This window comes from Pelodiscus sinensis, chromosome 2, assembly GCF_049634645.1.
Source record: "Pelodiscus sinensis isolate JC-2024 chromosome 2, ASM4963464v1, whole genome shotgun sequence".
Taxonomy (NCBI): domain Eukaryota; kingdom Metazoa; phylum Chordata; order Testudines; family Trionychidae; genus Pelodiscus; species Pelodiscus sinensis.
Window position 1 is genome coordinate 182,098,064 of NC_134712.1, and position 18,147 is coordinate 182,116,210.

General features: G+C 46.2%; 1 protein-coding gene across 2 annotated transcripts in view; it reads left to right on the forward strand.

The window, feature by feature from the left end:
• Window positions 1–18,147, forward strand: part of ENTPD3 (ectonucleoside triphosphate diphosphohydrolase 3) — an 88,598-nt gene that overhangs the window by 42,742 nt on the left and 27,709 nt on the right. The window contains exons 1-3 of one of the 2 annotated variants that reach the window (XM_006125573.4): window positions 6,883–7,421; window positions 8,348–8,399; window positions 13,392–13,519. In XM_006125573.4, the coding sequence (XP_006125635.2) occupies window positions 8,360–8,399; window positions 13,392–13,519 (168 nt within the window). In that variant the 5' untranslated portion in view covers window positions 6,883–7,421; window positions 8,348–8,359. Of the gene's footprint in view, window positions 1–6,882; window positions 7,422–8,347; window positions 8,400–13,391; window positions 13,520–18,147 lie in introns of those variants that run through there. The other variant, XM_075921953.1, reaches the window with a different exon arrangement.

Below are 18,147 nucleotides of genomic sequence, written 5' to 3' on the forward strand. Positions count from 1 at the left end.
GCCAGGGATATTTAAACCCCCCGCAGATTTGCAATTCCGACTCGTCTCATTAGCATCCCTTTTCCGGAAAGGGGTGCCAATGTAGATGTAGCTCATGAGTTTTTTCGAAAAATCTCTGTAGTGTAGACATAGTCTCAGTGGCTGCAGTGACTGACAGGTTTCCTGCTTCTGCTGTACTTCACACATATTTTGCTGTTCGTTTTTGTGTCTTTTGCAAGTTGCTCTTCAAATTCTTTGGTCAACCTAATTATACATTTAAAATTCACTTGCCAGAGTTTATGCTCCTTTCTTGTCCCCAGTGTGGTTTGACTTCCAGTTTTTAAAAGATGCCTTTTTGAGCATGTCTACGCTAGGAAATTATTTCTAAATAACTTATTTTGAAAACTCCCAAAATAACTATTTTGAAATAGCATGTCCATATTACAGGAAAGCCTCGAAATTAGTCTGAGGCAAGCTCCCTTTGGGTACATCTACACTACATGTACACTCCCTTTGGGTACATCTACTGGAGTATCCCAAAATAGCATTGCCCATGTCTTCACAGCAAGCCCGTTATTTAGAGATTGCTATTCCAATGTCCCTGTAAACCTCATTCTATGAGGAATAAGGGACATTTCAGAATAGTGTTTTATTTTGAAATTTGGTGCTGAGTAGACAGCACCAAATGACAAAATAAGCAATTTCAAAATAACATCAAAATAAGATAAGTAATTTGCATAGTTCAAATTATGTATCTTATTTTGAGTTATGGTGCAGTATAGATGCACCCTTAATGTGGATGTGCTGCCTCAATTTAGAGCCCCAGGAAGCACTGGAGAGTAATTAATTACTTTGACTCTGGGGAGCAGTTATTTCAGAGTAGCAGCAGTGGAGCATCCACACTAACGCTATTTTGAAATAACTATTTCAAAATAAGCATTATTCCTTATGGAAAGCAGGAGTTTTTGTTTTGAAATAATCAGCCCATTATTTTGAAATAATGGTCTTGGTAGTGTAGATGCTCCCCTTGTTGTTTTGAAATAAGGAGGATTTTGAAATAACACTCCTTTCAAAATAACTTCCTAGTGTAGACCAGGGAGTTGTCTCTTTATCTCTTTAACTTTGCCATTTAGACATGGTGGCTTTCTTTTTTGCCCACTTACACAATAGTTCTCAACCTTTCCAGATTATTGCACCCCTTGCAGAAGTCTGATTTATCTTGTGTACCTGCAGGTTTCTCATTTTTAGCATATAATTATAAAATAAACCTGTTGGAATATAAATATTGTACTACATTTCAGTGTACATAATAAACAAAGTAATATAAAAAGTCATTGACTGCAGGGCTGGCTTAGGCGAACTTGTATTTTTGCACCCCTGCACCGCTTGAGCATCATGTCCCTCCATTTCCCTTGGCTCCTATGGGCTCCCCAACCTCTGTATCGCAATCTGACACCCCTTTTGGCACTAACCCCTGCACCCTAACCCTACACTATGACCCTTGAGCCCCAATACCTGTATTTTGTTACCTTCACCTCTAACTCCTGCACTTTCCAGTGCTGTGCTGTCAGCATGCCTGTCACACCACCTGCTTGACCAGTACCCTCCACCCCCTTATACCCAGCATCCCTCATGCCCACTGGCCCCGCACCCAGGGATCTCCACCACAAATTCCGATGCCTCGAGACCTCCCACCCACTGCCCAGTGCCTCTCTTATACCCCCCCCAACACACAACTACCCAGCACCCTATATTCCTGAGGGCATTCAAAACCAAAAATTAAAATTCTGTACACAATATTTAAAAATTTTGCAAAATTCTGCAAATGGTCACGGGGAAGCATTTTACATGGTAGCTGGGGTATCAGCCATGACCCCAAATCCATTTGAATGATAAAGAAATAGCTGATCCTAGTGGCTCTTGCCTGCCAGGGCTCTGGGTCATCACCTCCCAAATGGCCTATATAATTTGCTCTGAAAGAGAGAATTTTCCTCTCAGACTGAAAAGTAAATAGGTGCTTAGGATGCGCAGCTTGATAAGGACAAGAATTATATTTGGGCACCAGTCTTTTTTTTCTATCCTGATTTACACACTTGGTTGCTACACTTGGTCCAGTTGATTGCTACTCCATATAACTTAGTTTCAACAATACTTCAGAAATGGAGCAGTAGCCATAAGCCAGTCAAGTCTCCTTTGAAGAGTTGTTCTTTGGGTTATTTAAAGTCATTTTTAAAGGTTTTTTCCAAGGGTAAGGAAGGAAAGTGGTGCATTCTTTAAAGGACTTTTAAAATCCCACTCTACTCTACACTGTTTCGTTCAAAATGCTCCTAGCAGGAAAAACCATCATGGAGACACTTATATCCACAAGAAAAAAGTCATTCCTCTTTTCCCTAAATAAGTGCTAAATTAAGAATTGCCTATTCTGTTGTGGGTTCCAGGACTAGCTTTTCCCAAGCTAGTTCCATTTTTCTATGGTGTCTAGAAATTTTATCTCTGTGTTGTGTTCTGAAATGACCAGACAACTTGGTGATAGTTAACATCCCCATTATTATTGATTTTGTTGTTGCTTTTGTAGCCTCTCTCATCTCCCTGAGCATTTCACAGTCATTGTCACCATCCTGGCCAGGTGGTCATTAGTATATTCCTACAACTGAACTCTTATTATTCAAGTATGGAATTTCTATCCATAGCAATTTTATGGTTCTGTTTGATTCATTTAAGATTTTTACTATCATGGATTCTCATTTCTTTTACATATAGTGCCATTCCCTCACCAACATGACCTACTCTGTCATTCCCATATATTTTGTACCCATGTATTTGCCATGTCCAGAGCCAAGAACAGAAATGCTGGGCCCCTGGGAAAGAGGGGGAACTGAATCTGGGCCCTCTTGGAAGGGCCAGGACCGTGGGCAGAAGGGGGAGGGTGGAGTTGGGGGCTAGCTTGTCTAAACCAGCCCTTCTATGCTGCTTGGACCACAATGTCTGGGGCTTCATCAGCAATTTAAAGACCCCAGAGCTCCAGCTGCTATTGCAGCAGTAGCAGCGGTGTCTGGGAACCCGAGGCCCCAGGGTAGCTGACTCCTTTGCCTGCCCTGTCAGCAGCCCTGACCATGTTCCATTGATTATCGTTATTCCACCAACTTTCTGTGATGCCTGTTTTACTAATATCTTCATTTAACCTCAGGCACTAGATTTCATACATATACATAAAAACAACAAGGAGTCTGGTGGCACTTTAAAGACAAAAACATTGATTAGGCCGGATATTGGCGCATAAGCTTTCGTGAGCTACAGCGCACTTCCTCAGATGCTCAAGCAAGTGAAAGTTTGATTGTTTCAGTTCCTACCTGTACTCTATGAATGTCTATCCTCTCTTCTTTACTAGCTTAGGGTATGTCTACACTACAGCACTAATTCAAACTAACTTAATTCGATTTAGTTAATTCGAACTAAGCTAATTTGAATTAGTGCATCCAGACCTAAAAACTAATTCAAATTAGCGTTTTGCTAATTCGAAATAGCATATCCACATTGAGTGGACCTGAACTGAAGTTAAGGCTGGCCAGAACCAGTGCTGGCAGGGCATCAGGTTAGGACTTAGAGTGTGGAGCTGCTGCCTCAGGCTAGCTGAAGGCTGTGCTTAAAGGGACCCTACCCCCACCCTGGACAGACAGTTCTTAGGGTTCCCCACTTGCTTGTCTACCTCGATGAGGGACAGCAAAGCAGTCCTGTCTTGGAGTGCCCTGAGTGCCCACACTCGGCACATCACAGCACTCGGCCATCAGCCTGGCTGCACTTGCCGCAGGCTGCCATCCGGGGGGATCAATTGGGGGGCTGTCAGGATCCAGGAGGCCCTGCAGGAGGGCTTCCACCCTGAGGAGCCCGCAGAGCCACCCCAGTACTCCCCATTGGGGGCTCGTGCCCCATTCCTCCCTCACCTCCTTCCACTTACCCCTCCCTAGCCCCCCTTCCTGATGTAAAAAATAAAGGACACGTGTGTTCAAAAATAGAAACTCTCTTTATTTAACAAAACCGAGGGGAGGGGGGTTGATTAACCTCTAGGGAGACTGGGAAAAGGAGGTGGGAAAGGGGAAGAGAGAGGGTGGGAGAGGGGAAGGGGAAACCTGGGAGGAGGGAGCTGGAAGGGGGAAGCCAGGGGAAGAAGGAGGAAGGGAAGTATAAAACTATGGTAAGCCATATCTTCAGTACTATGTACAGATGTGGTCTCCTCACCTCAAAAAAGATATTTTGGCCTTGGAAAGGGTGCAGAAAAGGGCAACTAAAATGATTAGGGGTTTGGAACAGGTCCCATATGAAGAGAGGCTAAAGAGACTGGGACTTTTCAGCTTAGAAAAGAGGAGGCTGAGGGGGATATGATAGAGGTCTATAAAATCATGAGTGGTGTGGAGAGGGTGAATAAAGAAAAGTTCTTCATTAGTTCCCATAATAGAAGGACTAGAGGACACCAAATGAAATTGATGGGCATCAGGTTTAATACTAATAAGCGAAAGTTCTTCTTCATACAGCACATAGTCAACCTGTGGAACTCCTTACCACAGGAGGGCTGTCCCGAGGGAGGCATAGGCAATCCCCCCAGTGCTCCAGACATAGGGAAACCCCCCTGCTGGCCCTGCTTCTGCTCCACCTCTCCCCACTCCCGCTTTACTCCTTCCCTTAAGCCCCTGCTCTGTCCCTGACATTCCCCTTTCCACCCTTGCTCCACCTCCTTGGCCCTCCCCCAAGCCTGGAGATTACTAGAGGCCAGGTGCGGGGTGACAGCAGGGGTCACCTCCCTCCCCTCCACATTCCCCAGGCCGTGAGAGCCAGAGCGGCCTGGCTGCCTGCTGAGTTCCACTGTGCCCCGCCGCCCTCACGGCCTGCTGTGCTTCACCTCTCTGCGGTGGTGGGAAGCAGAGTGCCCTGGCGGAGATGCTTTCTGCTTCCTGCTGCCATGGAGAAACTAAGTGCAGCTGGCTGTGAGACAGTGGTGGGGCAGAGCAGAGCAGGCTGCTGGGCCAAGCCAGCTCTTGCCACCCCACTGAATACAGGAAGGTAGGTGAGCCCTGCTATTTCCCCATGCCATACCCATCCATAGGATGATTGAAGTGGCCACTGCGAGGCCTCCTCACATCACGGGGCCAGGGTGGCCGCTCCGAACCAGCCTATGGACAGGACAGCTCTGACTGTGGGGTTCCCTCCTTACCCGCCATTGCTGAGCAGCTGCAGGGAGCCCCGCAGTCCATAGAGAGTCCTCTTCTCACCTACAGTGGCTGGAGTTGTTAGGCGTCCTCCGCCACCTGTGGTGGCTCAGAGCTGCCACCTGTGGGGTGCCCAGAATTAAGGAGCTGCTGAGGGCCTGCTGCCAGCAGGGGCAGAGAAATGCAGCACAGGGCTGCCTGCTGACAGCCCCAGCCGAGGGTCAAAAAATGCCATGGAGGTCAAGAAGTCACAGATTCCATGACTTCATGACATAATCAAAGCCTTAATGATGATCCTGTCCTGTATGTGTGAGGGAGTATAATACAATTACCTGGTGTACCTGTGTTGTAATAACCACATTGAGTTAATTTGCACACAATAATTATTTTGCTTATGTCGTTTTCATATCTATAGTTTAGCAACTGATCATAGCACTTTGTGCCTGTGAAGCTGCAAAGACAGTGCACTGGTTTTTCATTGCAAATGTTTACACGAGATAACTACAGCCCAAGCACGTTCACTTTTCCTTAGTTGTCAGCAAAATCAGTTAATCTGTAGCTTTAAATAAGTGTATGGGTAAAATTCTTCTTCACAGGAACAAATTCTATGAAGCCAATGGGATTGGATGCATTAAACAGAGGGCAATTGGACCAGGAGAAAGGGGTGCCGAAGTGGCAACTAGAAAGAGGGATAGAGGGAAGTGAATAGGAGTGGAGCAGCAGCCAGGAGATGACAGAAGGGTTGGGTACACGTGAGCCAACAGATGTGTTGTTCCATTGGGCAAGGTGGGAGGACGGTGGCTCAATGCTTCTGGAAGGGGTGGGGTTTTGGGAGGAAGGGGGGACAGCTGGTCCACAGTGCCACCCAGACCACACCATTCCCTCTCCCTCAGCACTGTCTGGACAGACCACCTAGGGGTCTTCAGTGTGCCATGCTGGGCTCCGACAGCAAATTAAAGGGACGGGGCCCCAAGACCCCTTTGGGCATTGGGACAGTTGCCTCCTTCCCCCTCCTAGGTCAATGGGCCTGGCTGGCTATAGTGGGAGGTGGTCCGGTAGTCAGGTGGTGACGGGAAGATTGGAGGAAGGGCAGAATGGATGGAAAGTGCCAGATGAAGCTCCACGCTACAGGTGGAAGATGGCTAGGATGGTCAAGTGGAAGAAAAGCCCCAGGGAGAGAGCAGCTGAGGGAGGAACTGAAGAGGAGCAGAAGGGCTATAGGCTGAGGAAGGCCAAAATGGGCTGAGGAGCTGAGAGGTGGGAAACTGAAGGATCCCTGGGAAAGCAGGGCATGGTGCTGAAGGGGCCTGAGCAGGCTTGGGGAAGAAGCAAAGAAGTTAGGACCCTATTTCCTGTGCAGGGCTTGAAAAGTGGCATGAGCGAACCCGTGGAGCCGTCAGACAGGAGAAACCCCTCCTCTCCCTACCACTGCCCCAGTGGCTGGGCAGGAGGGGTTGTTTTCTCCCTCCCATCCTGTTTTGGCCGGGCTGCAGGACTTGCCGAGTCACTGGCGGGCCTGGAGCGCTTCGCTCTCGGTGCGGTTGGACTGGCACAACAGGCCTGGCATCCCTCAAACCAGTTTTAGCAACTAGCAATCACATCCCAGGGCGTGGGAGCCTCCCAGTCCCTCTGTGGCTGGGCTCTGGAGGGGAGCGGGGTTGGGGCTGACAGGGGGCTCGGGGGGGTGGCTGAAGAGAGCCCCTTGTTCCGCGGGCATGAGGAGCCGGGCGCCGCCCCGCCGCGCGCTGCCAGGGCGGGATTAGCGGGCGGCGGTGGGAGCCAGCCCGCAGAGGGCGGGAGAGGGTTCCCCGGCCGGCCGGGTGACGCGGGTTTGCCCCGAGTTTCAATTAGCCCGGCTCGCTGCGCGCCCAGCCCCGGCGCGGGATGCTGCGGCGGGCGGGAGCTTCCCGCCTCCACGGGGCCGGGCTCAGGTGAGCCGAGCGGGGCGGGTGGGAGCCGGGCACCGGCCCCGCTCCCTGCTCTGCCCTGCGCCGGGGAGGGGAGCGCGCGAGGCTCCCGGCGGCGGCAGCTCCGCAGGAGGCAGGGGAGGGGCCAGCCGGTGCCCCGGGCTTTATAGCGCAGCCGGCCGCCTCCCAGCCGCGCCGAGCTGCTTGCGCGCCTCCCCGCCTGCCAGCCTCTGCCCCGCGCTGCGAGTCGGGCTGGGTCCCGTCCCTCCCGGGCACGGTCAGCAAGGAGCCAGCCGGAGCTGTGCAGCAGCCCGCCCGTGCCACATCGCCAGCGGTAAGTGTGTGTGTACTCCCATAAGCTAGTGGGAGAGAGTGTGTGTGTGTGTGTGTGTGTACACTCATAAGCTAGCGGTAGTGTTTGTGTGTGTACACACATAAGGTAGAGTGTGTGTGTGTATTGGTGTGTACACACATACGGTAGTGGTAGCCTGCGTGTGTGTGTGTACACACAGCTAGGGGTAGCGCGCACCTGTGTGTACACACACAAGCTAGTGGTAGGATGTGTCAGGTGACATATGTGTAGACAGGAGCTGGAGAACGGGGATTGAGGCAGAGCAAAGGCCAAGGAGAGGGGAACCATGTCAGAAAGCTTCTGCTAGGTAGGTTATTTTTTAAAAGCTCCATTTAAGATCTTGGGGAATGATGCTATGAGTATCCTTTCAGACACAGGCACATAGTTAGGAAAGCTCCTTATTGTGTTCTGTGATCACAGCTGGCGATATGCTTGCAGAATCAAGGGTGTGTGTGTGTGGGGGGGGGGGGGGTGCTCATATGTTTGGACGTTTTTGCAGCTTCTTCTCTTTTTGTGGAATGACACCTGCACACTTTTTTGCTGTTTGTTTTACATGGCCTATACACTTGAACCTTTCCTAATAAGGTTCTAGCTAGTAATGCTGTGTATTAGGGATGGGTGGGTCAGGAGAAGGTCTTGAGATTCAGCCACAAATTTTAGTACATTGTGGATGGACTCCCCACCCTTGAAACTATTTTCTTTCTGCCTGCTGTCCCTCCCCTCCCCCCCAATTGGAATACAGGGGCCTATACATGGTTTTGCAAACAAAAGCTAAGGAATTTAAAAATTCTATATTGTAAGGTTATAGGTAGTCCCATCCCTGCATTTTGTGGCAACACTTTCAAGTTGAGACCACAAGTTATTATTTTTTTAATGTTAAAAATATGTCTATTTCTCCCATTGTACAGATTGGAAAAAAGATGTTTACAGTACTTTCCCGCCAGCCCTGTCAGCAAACAGGTTAGTACTTAAAATAGGTTGGCATAGCTGTTTCAAGTCAGTTATTAAGATGAGATTCATTTCATAATATGTGTACACATACACACATACACACACATATAGATGTATATTTAACTTTTATATTTCAGTGTCATGGAGAGGTTAGAGTCATTTTTCCTTTGCAGAAAGTGATTCTTTTTATGTACAATAAGCTATATGAAAGGGGAAAATGTTCTTTCCTTCCAATGTATTCCTGTGTGGTCCATTGTATTTAATTTAATTTAATTTAATAGGGACTGAAAGTCGCCTGTATTTATTTTATAACTTGTGCCAGAATGTTGTTGTTTTTAGTAATGAAGAGCAACGGCACTTTAATATTTCATCAACATCTTTTTAAATAATGTTGTTGGTTCTTTGCCTAAAATCCACCAAGTTAGCTAGAATGAGCCAAAATCTGCTCTCACTTACATTTATGCAGTGTTGTGGAAGTCAACAGGCCAAGTTAACCCCTCCTGCAACTTAAATACTTGGGATGAATTTTGTTCTCTCACTGTGTGTGTCTGACTAATTGGGATCGGGGGTTGCCTGAGTGTAACTGTGAGAAAAGTATGTCCTTGTGCTTCTGTTCCACTGACATGAAGTCTTCTAGGCTCTTGCACAGTTCAGCTAATGTAATTAAAAAAGATGTAGCTAACTTCATGAGGGCATCCAGGGGGTAACCGAGTTAGTCTGTACAGGATAAACTTAAAAAACAAAAACTGGTCTGGTAGCACTTTATAGACTAACAAAACACATAGATGGTATCATGAGCTTTCGTGGGCACAGCCCACTTCTTCAGATGACCGGAGTGTTGAGTTAGGATGTGCAGACCCAAAATAAATAGGGGAGAAGGGGGAAGAAAAAAAAGGAGGGGGAGCAGGAAACAAGGAACAGAGGTTATGAAAAAATCAAAGGGAAAAACAGGAAGGCAAAAGGCCTAGATTTATAAATTACGTTCTAAGGAAATTGTCTTACCTGGGAGTGACACTAGATTAAAAGAGGAATGTGACAGATGATGTTAATTTGCATAATACTCTTCACAAATCTCTTCAAGGAGAAAAGTGAAGTCCTTTTAGGTCAAATCCTGGTACCAGTAAAGCAAGGTTCCCTCTAAGCTGCACAACGGCATGACCCCACAGCTGCTTAATGAACCAACTGGCTCAATGCTCTGTCCTCAGCAGGGAGCTGCCGCTGTAAGTGAGGGAGAAATGCCCCACCCCCAGCCCAGCAACTCTGTGCAGGGCATCCCTTAAACCCTGGGCGAGATTCGTGAAGCAGCTGCGGGGCTGTGCTGCCACGCAGCGTAGAGGGAACCTTGCGGTAAAGTCAATGACATTTTTACAATTGACTTCAAAAGAACCAGGGTTTGGCACATAGAAATGTATGGTTTCCTGAAATATATAGGCATTAGAGTGCATTGCTCCCTGCTAAAAAGGCTATAGCAGAACAACAATATTTCATAATTTTAGTAGGTGCTCTGAAGTAATAATAATAATACTGATTTGCACTTTAATAGGGCTTGACACCTTCAAAGTTCTGTACAAATATTGATTAATTTGTCTTGATCATTTACTCTTTCATAATGACTTAGTCCCTTCCATTCTATAAGGGTATGTCTACACTAGCACCCTAGTTCGAACTAGGGTGGTTAATGTAGGCAACCAGAGTTGCAAATGAAGCCCTGGATTTGAAATTCCCGGGCTTCATTTGCATATTGCCGGGCGCCACCATTTTTAAATGTCCGCTAGTTTGGACTCCGTGCCCGCGGCTACACGTGGCACGAACTAGGTAGTTCGGATTAGGCTTCCTATTCTGAACTACTGTTACTCCTCGTGGAAAAGATATGTATTAGAAATCTAGCTCTGTATAACTGTCAGTTGTACGCTATCCTATGATCACAGAAAGCTACAAAATTATAAATTCTGCATGGAGAAGAATGTGTTATGTCTTATCCCCCAATAGCTATTGTTCCCAGATGGATTGTTAGAACTGGCTTTTCAATCTTGCATGAAGTCTGTTTTCAAACCAATGTATGTGAATAATTTCCATAACGTTAATGACCATTAAGCATAGGTTCTAAAAAGGGACTGACCTCTAGGTAACTACAGATATTTCTGATATAAAACTAGAGTTTTGTCCTATCACGCTCACGTTTCCCATACAATACTCATTTTCCTGAATTTCACAATTTCCCTCAAGACAATAAAGCAACATATGGTACAGTCAGGAAATCCACTATTATTGTGATTAGTAGTAGCTTAATGATTTTCATGCAGAAATCTCATTATGATTAGTGGTAATGAAAATTAACTGAAGTGAGAGGCTGACCTTTAACATATTAAGGTCGTTAAGAGTTTCAGTATAAAGAAACTTGAGAACTTATGAGTGCACAAGATATTGAAAATGTTAGTCTCAATTCATTGACATGCCTCTGAGTGAGTGCTTGGTTTGGGTATAGTGAGTAAGGAAACTTTTCCATCATTTGCATGTACTGTGTGGGGCTTGTAACAATGCTGTCCCTGCACTCAGGGGGCTTACAGGGACTGTTCCCCATAGAACATAAGAACAGCCAGACTGGGTCAGACCATACGTCCATCTAACCCAGAACCCTGTCTGCCAATAGTGGCCAATACGAGATGCCCCAGAGGGAAACACAACAGGTAATCATCACATGATTCCACTCCTGTCACCCATTTCCAGACAGAGGCCAGGGACACCATTCCTACCCATCCTGGCTAATAGCCATTGATGGACCTAACCTCCATGAATCTATCTAGCTCTTTTTTGAACCCTGTTGAAGTCCTAGTCTTCATCACATCCTCTGGCAAGGAGTTCCACGGGTTGACTGTGCACTGAGTGAAGAAAAACTTCCCTTTGTTTGGTTTAAACCTGCCGCCTATTAATTTAATTTGGTGACCCCTAGTTTTTATATTGTGGGAATAAGTAAATAACTTTTCTTTATTTACATTTTCCACGCCAGTCATGATTTTATAGACCTCTATTATATCCCCCCTTAGTCTCCTTTTATCTAAGCTGAAAAGTCCAAGTCTTCTTAATTTCTCCTTCATATGGGACCTAAACCCCTAATAATTTTTTTGCCCTTTTCTGAGCCTACTCCAATGCCACTATATCTTTTTTGAGATGAGGCTACCACGTAGGTACCGCCACTGTGCATATTGTCCCCAAGGGGGTGTGAAGAGACAGTACTGTGCTCTTGGCCACGCTCCACACTGTGGTGTGGCAGTTAACCCTGCATAATACAGGAGTTGACTGTATTTTCTGAAGACTTGAAATGACAGGTGTGCCCTCCCTGGGATGGTGCTGCTCCCAGTGCCTGGCTGGGCCTACAGGGCACAACAGAGTCCTAAAGAAGTTTCTATTGCGAAATCACTGGCAGTCAGAACATGGACATAGGAAAACGTACAAATATTGGAAATTCAGAGTTATAATATGCCCTTCTCACATTCCATTTCAATTTCCCACAGCTGCAATATTCCCCTACATTCTTGTCTTCCATGGACCCCTTTGACCTCTAAGTATCCTTTAACCCTCTGCCTAGAGCCGTGCACAGATGCAAAATTAGTATGCAGATACTTGTGAATATAAAGTGGATATCCACACAGTTGTAGGGCTCTATCTCTGCCATTTCCCCATTTATCATGTCACACCAGAAGATTTTAGAGCTACTGCACCTTCAGAATCACCAGTCTGGCCCTGCTAACACTTCTGTAGCCAGGCCGATGTCCTTGTGTAGCCTTTGCAGCCAAAATCCTGGTTGTTTTACTCGTGTGAGCGGTCCCACTTAATTCAAAGAGCAGGACCTGGATGGTATCGGTGCACAGTGCTTCTGACATTTGTACTATAATAAACTTCTAAGCTCTTTCTTTTGAGCAGAGCCCCTTTCGGCTTGCATGATGTAACATACACGATGGGCTGCACCTGCTGCTTATGTCAAAGTGTTTTCAAGGGGGAAAAAGAAAACTATCACACACATTTCCCAAAGTTTTAATTCTTGGTCTTCATTGTTAAGACAAGTGTGTATTTATTTTGTAATGAATGCAGTGGGAGGATATAGTCTCGGGAATGATTGATTTTGGGGGGTCAGTGTGAAGCTTAGGCAGTGTGGGAAGCTTGCACTGTGGGATCCTGGGAGAAGTTAACCCTTCCAGCTTTCCTCCCTAGATCACAGCGCAGCTTTCTTACCACCCTTAGCCCTGTTCACAGCCTGCCCACTCCATTCCAGCCTACTTTCTCCACACCTCATCCTATAGTCTTTCACAGGGGAAGGGTGAGGTTGCTGTCTCATGGCACTGAAATGCGTGAGGGCAGTGAGGTGAGATCTGCCCAGCAAGGGCCACCTCTGCATGCAGAGTTAAAGGGTTAGTAGAAATTAAAATGAAAAACCAGTACAAATCCTTCTCCTTGAACTCCCTAGTGAACATTTCCAGTGGAGCCTGGAGAGAGCATTGCCTTTCATGCACAAAACAGCTACACTTAACTTTAAGCTTAGTTTGTACATATACACTTAGGTTTGGTTCATAAACTGTTCAGGGCAGAGACCTTGTCTTACTCATGTGTTAGTATCCAGCATACTTTGGGCACCACACAATAATACTTTCTGTATTACATGTATATAACCTACCTTGTGTTTCGCTGACACATCAGCACCTAGTTAGAAAATGTCTGCTATACAATGCTTAACTTGTCTCTGAATTGTTTTAGATAGTGCAGTATGTGATACTCACCAACTGCAGTTAGAGTTTGTTACAGGGCTAGATTAATGGTGGCAAAATTCATCTTTCAGCAAGGCCCTGAGAGGAATAGAGACTCTTCTAGTGGCAAATCCTGCAGCTCATACTTAGGCAAAACTGATATTACTGGAATTTTTGCCGAAGAAGGGGCTGCAGGGTGTAACCCTTTGACTTAGTGATGATCCCTGCACTCCTTTACATGAATTTTCTCTTTTCTATTTAGGTTTCAAGGTGCTCTCCAAAACTCCAACCATAATTGCTTTGGTATTTCTGCTTTTAAGCATAGTTGTTGTGATTGCTGTTACCCTTGTTCAGATCAAGCACAAAGAGGTCCTTTCTCCAGGACTGAAGGTAAGGGGTGTGTGTGTGTGTGTGTTTTTAAGGGAAACAGAAAAAATAAACTAAAATGTTCTTTGAAAAAATAATGCTGTGTGTTTCTATGCATCCCCATGGCAATCTCAAAATGCTTTACAGGGAAGTGCTAGCTAATTCAAGTCTCGCAGTGCCCCTTTGAGATAAGCATTAGAGTCTTTATTTTATAGACGAGAGGGGGGAAAACTGAAGCTGAAAGAATAAGTAAATGGCTCAAGGTTACACAACAAACCAGTGACAAAGCTGCCATAAAAAATCTTCATGCCCAAGCTTGTGCTCTAGACAATGCTTCTTTTAAGCCCGAATTGCAATAAGAGAAATTTCTCTTTGTCAGTCCAGATTGAGGTTTTATTGGCAATAATTATAAAATGGCTTTCATTCAAGAAATGATCTGCATGTGAATCACATACCTAGGGGTTGAATTCTGCCCTCCATGATACAATCCCTGTGAGGCGCCCATGTTTGGGTCATAACTGTATAATGGCATACCCATCGCACTGGTTAGAACTTGTTAGCTCTATTATCCTTCCACGAAAGAGTGGGGAAAATCTGAAATGGGGAATGGCAACGCTCTGCAAAATCAGCTCAGTGTTTGCAGGTTCCAGATCATTAAAAGAAGGTATGTGCAGACTTCAGTCAGATTCATACATCTCTAAAACAATGGAAATCTACCTCCCAGACAAGTCCTGAATTCAGGTCCCAGGGGTGTTCTGTTTCCTCTCCTAAAGCTACTACCTGGTTTATGGGAAACGGCCCCTGAGGTGCTTTAGAGTCCTGCCCAGCTGCTCCCTTTGATAATGGGTACTACAGGGTGCTAGTTCAAGCAAATGTTGCAATCCACTTTATTGCTTAAAAAGTGCCTTTAAGGCTACAGTGCTATTTCCATGGTTGCCCATCATGATTCCTTTTCTGAGGGCTTTGCCCAGGGTGACTGCTATAAGGCCAAACAAATAGACAACACGGTTACTTCTCTGAAAGCAGTTGGCCTCATGGAAATAATGTCCTCGGGGAACTTGCTGAACCGACTTGGAGGGGCAGATGCCCTGTCCCGCCCTCCTCTCTTTGCACCACTTCAGAATTCAGTGATGACCCTCACAAGTCATTTTTGAAATGACCAATTTGCTTCCTGAGTTCTAACAGCCTCAGTGAACCTGCTGGGTGTGTCATTGGAGTAGCAGTGGCTGTTTCTAAGACAACTGCTATGGCCTTGGATTTCTTGTAGGGCCTGAATACTAGGAGTTCAGGAGTTCCAGCCACAAGTCTGCACATCAGTACTAGGGTTGCCGGCATCTGGTTTTCAACCAGAACACCCAGTCGAAAAGGGACGCTGACTAGGCCTTTAAAAGTGCAATTGTCAGCACAGAAGGACTAAGGCAAACTCCCTACCTGTGCTAGCTCTACATGGCTTCTGTAAATGGCTGGCATGTCCCTGCAGCCACTAACACAGGGATAGCCAGGGAAGTTCTGCATTCTGCCCCCCACCCCAAATGCTGGAGCCGCAGCTCCCATTGGCTGCATGTTCAGTATTCTGCAATCAGAAAGTTGGGCACCCTAATCAGGACAGGTATGGGCTTTGTATTTAGTTTAGAGGAGATTCAGTGTCTCTTGAGAGGTACTCGACCTTACAGAATTGGGCTCTGTGGTGGAGAAGGTGCAGTGTGAACAGAGAAGCCGGTAGTATTCACAATTGGAAAGTATGGACGTAGAGTATCCTAAAGTTTAGACTTAGTTTAACTAAATACGGAAATTGTTAGAGAAAGTGTTTCCTCCTCAGAAGCATCTTTATCTTAAACTACTGTCCATTAAACTAAAACAAGCATCAGAATGTGACCCTCTAAAGCCAGTGTGATTACACAGTAGTTCTTCCATAGAGCATTGACAGCACTCCGCCTTCAGAGACCTACTTTTATAATACATAGACACAAGTTGTTGTCTTATGCAATCTGTGTCCTGTTGTGAATTTTTTTGCCCAATTAAGTACTTATTTCATGCCTGTCAACTGATGCCTCAGATCCTCTTTCCATCTCAGTAGTTCATGAAGGACGAACTAGTCTATTCACATAGATTGAGGCACTGAAAGGGCTTGTGACTCATTCAAACATTGTGAAATGAGAGCAGTGATCAAGTAATTTATCCTGCAGTTAAATTACATGGAAATAAGTTCAGTGTTGTAAACAACCCTAGCTTTTAATAGGTAGCAGGTTTAAAACAAACAAAAAGAAGTTTTTCTTCATGCAGCACACAGTCAACCTGTGGAACTCCTTGCCAGAGGATGTTGTGAAGACCAGGACTTTAACAGTGTTCAAAAAAGAAATAGATACATTCATGGAGGTTAGGTACATCAATACTTATTAGCCAGGATGGGTAGGAATGGTATGCCTCGCCTGTTTGTCAGAGGCTGGAAATGGATGACAGGAGAGGGATCATTTGATGATTACCTGTTCTGTTCATTCCCTCTGTGGCATCTGGTATTGACCACTGTCGGCAGACAGGATACTGGGCTAGATGGACCTTTGGTCTGACCCAGTATGGCTGTTCTTATGTTTGACACATAGCGAACTTTGGTACTTATGGAAAAGTTTCTATGTACCTATAGGAAGTATTTTGCTCCACGCTAATGTTTTCTATTGTTCTGTCTCTGGTATCACACTATCTTTTTTTTTTTCCATTTAGCACATGATTTTCTTTGTGTCCTTAATGTATTTTGAAAATGGCATATATATAAATGTAAGCAGAGTATATTTGTATGGATTCAGACTGATTAGTTCCAGAAAACCTTGTCTATAGTTCCTGTGATTTAACTAAATCCATACAGTTAAAGTGGAGCTGGGCCCTAATGTGGATGTATTTAAAACTGTTACCAGTTTAGCTTTTGTTGGAAAATTACCAAACTTAAACTAATCCAATTTAAGCAAGGGTTGACCATCTTAAGTATGTTTTCTGCAGGGGTTTGCATCTGTTTAACTAGATGGACTTCAAATTGAGTTAAACTAGTGCAACTTTTTCCAATTTGACCAGGTCTTTGACTTTGTCTACCCAACTACTTTTGTTGGTAAAGATTTAGTCAGCCAGGGATGTGAAAAAACAACCCCAATGAACATAAGTTTCACTAGCAAAAGTGCTGGTGTGGACAGTACTACATTGGCAAGAAAGGTTCTCCTGCCAAGATAGCTAACACTGCTTATTGCGGGGTTGGCTTAATTTTGTGGGCAGGAGAGCTCTCTCCTGCTGGCAAAGAGTGGATACACAAGCAACCTTACTGTAGCACAGCTGTGCCATTGTAAGAGTTGTAGTCTAGACATAGCCTAAATCAGTGGTCTCCAACCTTTTTACACCCAAGATCACTTTTTAAATGACAGAACAAGCCAAGATCTACCGCCCCGCCCCTTCCTTGAAGCCCCGCCCTCTCTATTCTCCTCCTCTCCATCACTTGCTATCCCCAATCCTTATACTGCTGCTTTTTTTTATTATTATTATTCTGTAGGAAGAGGTTTTTCCAACATTTGGCCTATCTACACTGGACCAAATGTCAGAAAAAAAACCCTTCTTTTGGAAGCCACCTTATTCCTTGTGGAAAGAGGAATATAGGGGTGAGCAAAAGAGCCTGTTTGCTCTTCCACTAAAAAAGCGGAAGAACAAACGCAACCCTGGATGCAGAAGAGTTTTTCTGGGATATCTCCAGAATCCTGAAAAACTCCTGCAGTCTAGCTGGACCCTTGCTGTGTTGAGACAGGATGGGGGTGGGAATGAGGGATTTGGGTGTGGGAAGGGGTGAGAGGTGCAAGCTCTGGGAGGAAATCTGGATGCAGGAGGAGGTGGAGAAGGGGACACTGGCTTGGGGAGGGGGCTCCAGGCTGGGCAGTGTTGGGATACTAAGCAAGCCACAGGCTTGCAGATGTGAGGGTGCAGGAATTTGGGTTGGGATATGTGAGGGGCTGAGGGCATGAGGTTCCAGTGTTTGATAGGCTCAGATCTAGGGTCTGGGGAAGGGGGAGTGCAGGAGTGGTTGTGGCCAGATGGGGGCTTGGCCCCAATTGGGGGTTTGTTGGCCAGGCTTCATTTTTAAATAGAATACTATGTTAAACACAAAAAGTGTCTGCATTGTCTTTATTTATGAGAATGGCAGGGAACCTGCCTTGAGTCAGGGGTCACTGACCCATAGAAAAGTCATTTGGGAGCAGGGAACACAGTACTGGGGAGGAGTGCTAGTGGGTTCTGGAGCAGGGAAGAGGGTGCCAGTGGGGGCAGGCGAGAGGGGGCAGGGTGCCAGGACAGGTTTCTGCAGCAGGGGACAGGGTGCTGGGGGGGACAGGTTTCTGCAGAGGGGAGCAGGGGGACAGGTTTCTGTAGTAGGAGACAGGGTGCCAGAAGGAACTGGTTTCTGCAGGGGCGGCAGGATGCCAGGGGACAAGTTTCTGTAGGGGGGGGCAGGTTTCTGTAGCGGGGTCGGGGGGGCAAGGGAGAGGGAACGGGGGGCCAGGAGGGCTGGGGACAAGTTTGGGGCAGAGGAGAGGGAACAAGGTTGGGGGCAGGGAGTTCCCTACACCAGCCACGGCGGGAAGCCTCCGACCCGCGCTCCCTCCGGACTGACCGCAGGGCAGCCGGGC